At 53.5% G+C, this 11270-nt stretch overlaps 1 protein-coding gene across 1 annotated transcript in view; it reads left to right on the forward strand.

The window, feature by feature from the left end:
• CAPZB (capping actin protein of muscle Z-line subunit beta) overlaps window positions 1–8963 on the forward strand; it is a gene marked incomplete at its 3' end in the record, with an annotated part of 15337 nt that extends 6374 nt beyond the window's left edge. The window contains exons 3-5 of the mRNA XM_078885679.1: window positions 2567–2680; window positions 7010–7151; window positions 8835–8963. Of these exons, the coding sequence (XP_078741805.1) occupies window positions 2567–2680; window positions 7010–7151; window positions 8835–8963 (385 nt within the window). The remainder of the gene's footprint in view (window positions 1–2566; window positions 2681–7009; window positions 7152–8834) is intronic.
• Window positions 8964–11270: the final 2307 nt, after the last annotated feature.

Raw genomic sequence — 11270 nt, forward strand, 5'->3', positions numbered from 1 at the left:
CCTCTTGTGTGACTACAACCGCGATGGGGACAGCTACCGGTACGTGTGTGTGTGTGTGTGATGGTGTGTGTGTGTGTGATGGTGTGTGTGTGATGGTGTGTGTGTGTGTGTGATGGTGTGTGTGCGACAAGTTGGTGGGCAAAGACTACCTCTTGTGTGACTACAACCGCGATGGGGACAGCTACCGGTACGTGTGTGTGTGATGGTGTGTGTGATGGTGTGTGTGATGGTGTGTGTGTGTGTGATGGTGTGTGTGTGATGGTGTGTCTGTGTGTGTGTGCGACAAGTTGGTGGGCAAAGACTACCTCTTGTGTGACTACAACCGCGATGGGGACAGCTACCGGTACGTGTGTGTGTGTGTGATGGTGTGTGTGTGTGATGGTGTGTGTGCGACAAGTTGGTGGGCAAAGACTACCTCTTGTGTGACTACAACCGCGATGGGGACAGCTATCGGTACGTGTGTGTGTGTGTGACTGTGTGTGTGTGACTGTGTGTGTGTGTGATGGTGTGTGTGACTGTGTGTGTGTGTGTGCGACAAGTTGGTGGGCAAAGACTACCTCTTGTGTGACTACAACCGCGATGGGGACAGCTACCGGTACGTGTGTGTGTGTGTGTGATGGTGTGTGTGTGATGGTGTGTGTGTGTGTGATGGTGTGTGTGTGTGCGACAAGTTGGTGGGCAAAGACTACCTCTTGTGTGACTACAACCGCGATGGAGATAGCTACCGGTACGTGTGTGTGTGTGTGTGTCTGTGTGTGTGTGACTGTGTGTGTGTGTGATGGTGTCTGTGTGTGTGTGACTGTGTGTGTGTGATGGTGTGTGTGTGTGTGTGATGGTGTGTGTGACTGTGTGTGTGTGACTGTGTGTGTGTGATGGTGTGTGTGTGTGTGTGATGGTGTGTGTGATGGTGTGTGTGTCTGTGTGTGTGTGTGATGGTGTGTGTGTGTGTGTGTGACTGTGTGTGTGTGTGTGTGTGTTGGTGTGTGTGTGATGGTGTGTGTGACTGTGTGTGTGATGGTGTGTGTGACTGTGTGTGTGTCTGTGTGTGTGTGTGATGGTGTGTGTGTGTGTGTCTGTGTGTGTGTGTGATGGTGTGTGTGTGTGTGTCTGTGTGTGTGTGATGGTGTGTGTGTCTGTGTGTGTGTGTGATGGTGTGTGTGTCCGTGTGTGTGTCTGTGTGTGTGTGATGGTGTGTGTGTGTGTGATGGTGTGTGTGTGTGACTGTGTGTGTGTGTCTGTGTGTGTGTGATGGTGTCTGTGTGTGTGTGATGGTGTGTGTGTGATGGTGTGTGTGTGTGTGATGGTGTCTGTGTGTGTGTGATGGTGTGTGTGTGTGATGGTGTGTGTGTGTGATGGTGTGTGTGTGTGATGGTGTGTGTGTGTGTGATGGTGTGTGTGTGATGGTGTGTCTGTGCGTGTGTGTGTCTGTGTGTGTGTGACTCTGTGTGTGTGTGATGGTGTGTGTGTCCGTGTGTGTGTGTCTGTGTGTTGGTTCGTGTGTGATGGTGTGTGTGTGACTGTGTGTGATGGTGTGTGACTGTGTGTGATGGTGTGTGATGGTGTGTGTGTGTGATGGTGTGTGTGTGTGATGGTGTGTGTGTGTGATGGTGTGTGATGGTGGGCAAAGACTACCTCCTGTGTGGCTACAACCGCGATGGGGACAGCTATCGGTACGTGTGTGTGATGGTGTGTGTCTGTGTGTCTCTGTGTGTGTGTGTGTCTCTGTGTGTGTTGGTCTCTGTGTGTGTCTCTGTGTGTGTATGTATCTCTGTTTGTCTCTGTGTGTGTCTCTGTGTGACTGTGTGTGTATCTCTGTGTCTCTGTGTGTGTCTCTGTGTGTGTCTCTGTGTGACTGTGTGTGTATCTCTGTGTCTCTGTGTGTATCTGTATGTATCTGTGTCTCTCTGTGTGTGTGTGTGACTGTGTGTGACTGTGTGTGTCTCTGTGTGTGTCTCTGTGTGACTGTGTGTGTGTCTCTGTGTCTCTGTGTGTGTCTCTGTGTGTGTCTCTGTGTGTCTCTGTGTGTGTCTCTGTGTGTGTGTCTCTGTGTGTGTCTCTGTGTGACTGTGTGTGTATCTCTGTGTCTCTGTGTGTGTGTCTCTGTGTGTGTCTCTGTGTGACTGTGTGTGTATCTCTGTGTCTCTGTGTGTATCTGTATGTATCTGTGTCTCTCTGTGTGTGTGTGACTGTGTGTGACTGTGTGTGTCTCTGTGTGACTGTGTGTGTATCTCTGTGTCTCTGTGTGTGTGTCTCTCTGTGTGTCTCTGTGTGTGTCTCTGTGTGTGTGTCTCTGTGTGTGTCTCTGTGTGTGTGTCTCTGTGTGTGTCTCTGTGTGACTGTGTGTGTATCTCTGTGTCTCTGTGTGTGTGTCTCTGTGTGTCTCTGTGTGTGTCTCTGTGTGTCTCTGTGTGTCTTTGTGTGTGTCTCTGTGTCTCTGTATGTATCTGTGTCTGTGTGTGTCTCTCTGTGTGTGTGTGTCTCTCTGTGTGTGTGTCTCTCTGTGTGTGTGTCTCTCTGTGTGTCTCTCTGTGTGTGTGTCTCTGTGTGTGTCTCTGTGTGTCTCCAGCTCCCCGTGGAGTAACAAGTACGACCCGTCGCTGGAGGATGGAGCCATGCCCTCCGCACGGCTCCGCAAGCTCGAGATCGAGGCCAACGCAGCGTTCGACCAGTACCGAGACCTGTACGATGCTCACCACCTACTCACCACACACACCACCTACTCACCACCTACTCACCACACACACCACACACACCACACACACTCACACAGTACCGAGACCTGTACGATGCTCACCACCTACTCACCACACACACCACCTACTCACCACCTACTCACCACACACACCACACACACCACACACACTCACACAGTACCGAGACCTGTACGATGCTCACCACCTACTCACCACACACACCACCTACTCACCACCTACTCACCACACACACCACACACACCACCTACTCACCACCTACTCACCACACACACCACACACACCACACACACTCACACAGTACCGAGACCTGTACGATGCTCACCACCTACTCACCACACACACCACCTACTCACCACCTACTCACCACACACACCACACACACCACCTACTCACCACCTACTCACCACACACACCACACACACCACACACACTCACACAGTACCGAGACCTGTACGATGCTCACCACCTACTCACCACACACACCACCTACTCACCACCTACTCACCACACACACCACACACACCACACACACTCACACAGTACCGAGACCTGTACGATGCTCACCACCTACTCACCACACACACCACCTACTCACCACCTACTCACCACACACACCACACACACCACCTACTCACCACCTACTCACCACACACACCACACACACCACACACACTCACACAGTACCGAGACCTGTACGATGCTCACCACCTACTCACCACACACACCACCTACTCACCACCTACTCACCACACACACCACACACACCACACACACTCACACAGTACCGAGACCTGTACGATGCTCACCACCTACTCACCACACACACCACCTACTCACCACCTACTCACCACACACACCACACACACACCACACACTCACCACACACACACCACACACACACCACACACACACCACACACACACACCACACACACTCACACAGTACCGAGACCTGTACGATGCTCACCACCTACTCACCACACACACCACCTACTCACCACCTACTCACCACACACACCACACACACCACACACACACCACACACTCACCACACACACACCACACACACACACCACACACACACACCACACACACTCACACAGTACCGAGACCTGTACGATGCTCACCACCTACTCACCACACACACCACCTACTCACCACCTACTCACCACCTACTCACCACACACACCACACACACCACACACACACCACACACTCACCACACACACACCACACACACACACCACACACACACACCACACACACTCACACAGTACCGAGACCTGTACGATGCTCACCACCTACTCACCACCTACTCACCACACACACCACCTACTCACCACCTACTCACCACACACACCACACACACTCACACAGTACCGAGACCTGTACGATGCTCACCACCTACTCACCACCTACTCACCACACACTCACCACACACACACCACACACTCACCACACACACACCACACACTCACCACACACACACCACACACACACCACACACTCACCACACACACACCACACACTCACCACACACACCACCTACTCACCACCTACTCACCACACACTCACCACACACACACCACACACTCACCACACACTCACCACACACACACCACACACTCACCACACACTCACCACACACTCACCACACACACACCACACACTCACCACACACTCACCACACACACACCACACACTCACCACACACACACCACACACACACCACACACTCACCACACACTCACCACACACACACCACACACTCACCACACACACACCACACACTCACCACACACACACCACACACTCACCACACACTCACCACACACACACCACACACTCACCACACACTCACCACACACTCACCACACACTCACCACACACACACCACACACTCACCACACACACACCACACACTCACCACACACACACCACACACTCACCACACACACACCACACACACACCACACACTCACCACACACTCACCACACACACACCACACACTCACCACACACTCACCACACACACACCACACACACACCACACACACACCACACACTCACCACACACTCACCACACACTCACCACACACACACCACACACTCACCACACACTCACCACACACTCACCACACACACACCACACACTCACCACACACTCACCACACACTCACCACACACACACCACACACTCACCACACACTCACCACACACACACCACACACTCACCACACACACACCACACACACACCACACACTCACCACACACTCACCACACACACACCACACACTCACCACACACACACCACACACTCACCACACACACACCACACACTCACCACACACTCACCACACACACACCACACACTCACCACACACTCACCACACACTCACCACACACTCACCACACACACACCACACACTCACCACACACACACCACACACTCACCACACACACACCACACACTCACCACACACACACCACACACACACCACACACTCACCACACACTCACCACACACACACCACACACTCACCACACACTCACCACACACTCACCACACACACACCACACACTCACCACACACTCACCACACACTCACCACACACACACCACACACTCACCACACACTCACCACACACACACCACACACTCACCACACACACACCACACACTCACCACACACTCACCACACACACACCACACACACACCACACACTCACCACACACTCACCACACACACACCACACACTCACCACACACACACCACACACACACCACACACACACCACACACTCACCACACACTCACCACACACTCACCACACACACACCACACACTCACCACACACTCACCACACACACACCACACACACACCACACACTCACCACACACACCACACACACCACACAGTACCGAGACCTGTACGATGCTCACCACCTACTCACCACCTACTCACCACACACACCACACATACCACACACACCACACACACACACACTCACCACACACACACACCCACTCACCCACCCACCCACTCACCCACCCACTCACTCACCCACCCACCCACTCACTCACCCACTCACTCACCCACTCACCCACCCACTCACCCACCCACCCACCCACTCACTCACCCACCCACCCACTCACCCACCCACTCTCTCACCCACTCACCCACCCACCCACCCACTCACCCACCCACTCACTCACCCACCCACCCACCCACTCACTCACCCACCCACCCACTCACTCACCCACCCACTCACCCACCCACCCACCCACTCACCCACCCACCCACTCACTCACTCACCCACCCACTCACCCACTCACCCACTCACCCACCCACCCACCCACTCACCCACCCACTCACTCACCCACCCACCCACTCACCCACTCACTCACTCACTCACCCACTCACCCACACACCCACACACCCACTCACCCACCCACCCACCCACTCACTCACCCACTCACTCACCTACCTACTCACCCACTCACCCCCCCACCCACCCACTCACTCACCCACTCACCCACCCACCCACCCACTCACCCACCCACCCACTCACCCACCCACCCACTCACCCACCCACTCACCCACCCACTCACCCACCCACCCACCCACTCACCCACCCACTCACCCACCCACTCACCCACTCACCCACCCACTCACCCACCCACTCACCCACTCACCCACCCACCCACTCACCTACCCACTCACCCACCCACCCACCCACTCACCCACCCACTCACCCACCCACCCACTCACCCACTCACTCACCCTCTCACCCACCCACTCACTCACCCACTCACCCACCCACCCACTCACTCACCCTCTCACTCACCCACCCACGTGTCCTGTCCACCCCCAGCTACTTCGAGGGTGGAGTGTCCTCTGTCTACCTGTGGGATCTGGACCACTCACCCACTCACCCACCCACTCACCCCCCCACTCACCCACCCACTCACTCACTCACCCATTCACCCACCCACTCACTCACTCACCCACTCACCCTCTCACTCACCCACCCACTCGTCCTCTCCACCCCCAGCTACTTCGAGGGTGGAGTGTCCTCTGTCTACCTGTGGGATCTGGATCACTCACTCACCCACCCACTCACCCACTCACCCACTCACTCACCCTCTCACCCACTCACCCTCTCACTCACTCACCCCCCCACTCACCCACCCACCCACTCACCCACCCACTCACCCACTCACCCACCCACTCACTCACTCACTCACCCACCCACCCACCCACTCACCCACCCACTCGTCCTCTCCACCCCCAGCTACTTCGAGGGTGGAGTGTCCTCTGTCTACCTGTGGGATCTGGATCACGGCTTTGCCGGCGTGATCCTCATCAAGAAAGCCGGAGACGGCTCCAAGAAGATCAAAGGCTGCTGGGACTCCATCCATGTCGTGGAAGTGCAGGTACTGTACTAACACCTCACTGTACGTACTAACACCTCACTGTACCAACACCTCACTGTGCCAACACCTCACTGTGCCAACACCTCACTGTGCTGACACCTCACTGTACCAACACCTCACTGTACCAACACCTCACTGTACTAACACCTCACTGTGCTGACACCTCACTGTACCAACACCTCACTGTACCAACACCTCACTGTACTAACACCTCACTGTACTAACACCTCACTGTGCCAACATCTCACTGTACCAACATCTCACTGTACCAACACCTCACTGTACTAACACCTCACTGTACTAACACCTCACTGTACTAACACCTCACTGTGCCAACATCTCACTGTACCAACATCTCACTGTGCCAACACCTCACTGTGCCAACACCTCACTGTACTAACACCTCACTGTACCAACACCTCACTGTACCAACACCTCACTGTACTAACACCTCACTGTGCTGACACCTCACTGTACCAACACCTCACTGTACCAACACCTCACTGTACTAACACCTCACTGTACTAACACCTCACTGTGCCAACATCTCACTGTACCAACATCTCACTGTACCAACACCTCACTGTACTAACACCTCACTGTACTAACACCTCACTGTACTAACACCTCACTGTGCCAACATCTCACTGTACCAACATCTCACTGTGCCAACACCTCACTGTGCCAACACCTCACTGTGCTGACACCTCACTGTACCAACACCTCACTGTACCAACACCTCACTGTACTAACACCTCACTGTGCTGACACCTCACTGTACCAACACCTCACTGTACCAACACCTCACTGTACTAACACCTCACTGTGCTAACACCTCACTGTGCTAACACCTCACTGTACCAACACCTCACTGTACCAACACCTCACTGTACTAACACCTCACTGTACTAACACCTCACTGTACCAACACCTCACTGTACCAACACCTCACTGTGCCAACACCTCACTGTGCCAACACCTCACTGTACTAACACCTCACTGTACTAACACCTCACTGTACTAACACCTCACTGTGCCAACACCTCACTGTACCAACACCTCACTGTACCAACACCTCACTGTACTAACACCTCACTGTACCAACACCTCACTGTACTAACACCTCACTGTACGTACTAACACCTCACTGTACCAACACCTCACTGTACGTACTAACATCTCACTGTACCAACACCTCACTGTACCAACACCTCACTGTACTAACACCTCACTGTACTAACACCTCACTGTAGCAACACCTCACTGTACTAACACCTCACTGTATCAACACCTCACTGTACCAACACCTCACTGTAGCAACACCTCACTGTACCAACACCTCACTGTACCAACATCTCACTGTACCAACACCTCACTGTACCAACACCTCACTGTACCAACACCTCACTGTACCAACACCTCACTGTACTAACACCTCACTGTACTAACACCTCACTGTACCAACACCTCACTGTACCAACACCTCACTGTACCAACACCTCACTGTACCAACACCTCACTGTACCAACACTTTACTGTACTAACACCACCACCAGCGCCGCACTAACACCCTCCTCCCTCACCTCTACTACTACCCACCCCATGTTCTAACACCCTCAGCGTGCTGGTTCTAACACCCTCAGTGTGGTGGTTCTAACGCCCCCCGTGGTGGTTCTAACGCAGGAGAAATCCAGTGGGCGCAGTGCCCACTACAAGCTCACGTCCACAGCCATGCTGTGGCTACAGACCAACAAGGAAGGTTCCGGAACCATGAACCTGGGGGGCAGCCTCACCAGACAGGTGAGGAACTCACCAACTCACTCACCAACTCACTCACCAACTCACTCACCAACTCACTCACCAACACACCAACACTCAGCGTCACTCACCACTCACTCACCAACTCACTCACCAACTCACTCACCAACTCACTCACCCAACACACCAACACTCAGCGTCACTCACCACTCACTCACCAACTCACTCACCAACTCACTCACCAACTCACTCACCAACTCACTCACCAACACACCAACACTCAGCGTCACTCACCAACTCACTCACCAACTCACTCACCAACTCACTCACCAACTCACTCACCAACTCACTCACCAACTCACTCACTCACCAACTCACTCACCAACTCACTCACCAACTCACTCACCAACTCACCAACACTCAGCGTCACTCACCACTCACTCACCAACTCACTCACCAACTCACTCACCAACTCACCAACACTCAGCGTCACTCACCACTCACCAACTCACTCACCAACTCACTCACCAACTCACTCACCAACACTCAGCGTCACTCACCACTCACTCACCAACTCACTCACAACTCACTCACCAACTCACCAACACTCAGCGTCACTCACCACTCACTCACTAACTCACTCACCAACTCACTCACTCACCAACTCACTCACCACTCACTCACTCACCAACTCACTCACCAACACACCAACACTCAGCGTCACTCACCACTCACTCACCAACTCACTCACCAACTCACTCACCAACTCACTCACCAACTCACCAACACTCAGCGTCACTCACCACTCACTCACCAACTCACTCACCAACACACTCACCACTCACTCACCAACTCACTCACCACTCACTCACCAACTCACTCACCAACACACCAACACTCAGCGTCACTCACCACTCACTCACCAACTCACTCACCAACTCACTCACCAACACACCAACACTCAGCGTCACTCACCACTCACTCACCACTCACTCACCAACTCACTCACCAACTCACTCACCAACTCACTCACCAACACACCAACACTCAGCGTCACTCACCAACTCACTCACCAACTCACTCACCAACTCACTCACCAACACACCAACACTCAGCGTCACTCACCACTCACTCACCAACTCACTCACCAACTCACCAACACTCAGCGTCACTCACCACTCACTCACCAACTCACTCACCAACTCACTCACCAACTCACTCACCAACACACCAACACTCAGCGTCACTCACCAACTCACTCACCAACTCACTCACCAACACACCAACACTCAGCGTCACTCACCACTCACTCACCAACTCACTCACCAACTCACTCACCAACTCACTCACCAACTCACCAACACTCAGCGTCACTCACCACTCACTCACCAACTCACTCACCAACTCACTCACCAACTCACTCACCAACTCACTCACCAACTCACCAACACTCAGCGTCACTCACCACTCACTCACCAACTCACTCACCAACTCACTCACCAACTCACCAACACTCAGCGTCACTCACCACTCACTCACCAACTCACTCACCAACTCACTCACCAACTCACTCACCAACACTCAGCGTCACTCACCACTCACTCACCAACTCACTCACCAACTCACTCACCAACTCACCAACACTCAGCGTCACTCACCACTCACTCACTAACTCACTCACCAACTCACTCACTCACCAACTCACTCACCAACTCACTCACTCACCAACTCACTCACCAACACACCAACACTCAGCGTCACTCACCACTCACTCACCAACTCACTCACCAACTCACTCACCAACTCACTCACCAACTCACCAACACTCAGCGTCACTCACCACTCACTCACCAACTCACTCACCAACACACTCACCACTCACTCACCAACACTCACTCACCACTCACTCACCAACTCACTCACCAACACACCAACACTCAGCGTCACTCACCACTCACTCACCAACTCACTCACCAACTCACTCACCAACACACCAACACTCAGCGTCACTCACCACTCACTCACCAACTCACTCACCAACTCACTCACCAACTCACTCACCAACACACCAACACTCAGCGTCACTCACCAACTCACTCACCAACTCACTCACCAACTCACTCACCAACACACCAACACTCAGCGTCACTCACCACTCACTCACCAACTCACTCACCAACTCACCAACACTCAGCGTCACTCACCACTCACTCACCAACTCACTCACCAACTCACTCACCAACACACCAACACTCAGCGTCACTCACCACTCACTCACCAACTCACTCACCAACTCACTCACCAACTCACTCACCAACTCACCAACACTCAGCGTCACTCACCACTCACTCACCAACTCAC

The sequence above is a fragment of the Lampetra fluviatilis genome, unplaced genomic scaffold (genome assembly GCF_964198595.1).
Source record: "Lampetra fluviatilis unplaced genomic scaffold, kcLamFluv1.1 SCAFFOLD_1315, whole genome shotgun sequence".
Taxonomy (NCBI): Eukaryota; Metazoa; Chordata; class Hyperoartia; order Petromyzontiformes; family Petromyzontidae; genus Lampetra; species Lampetra fluviatilis.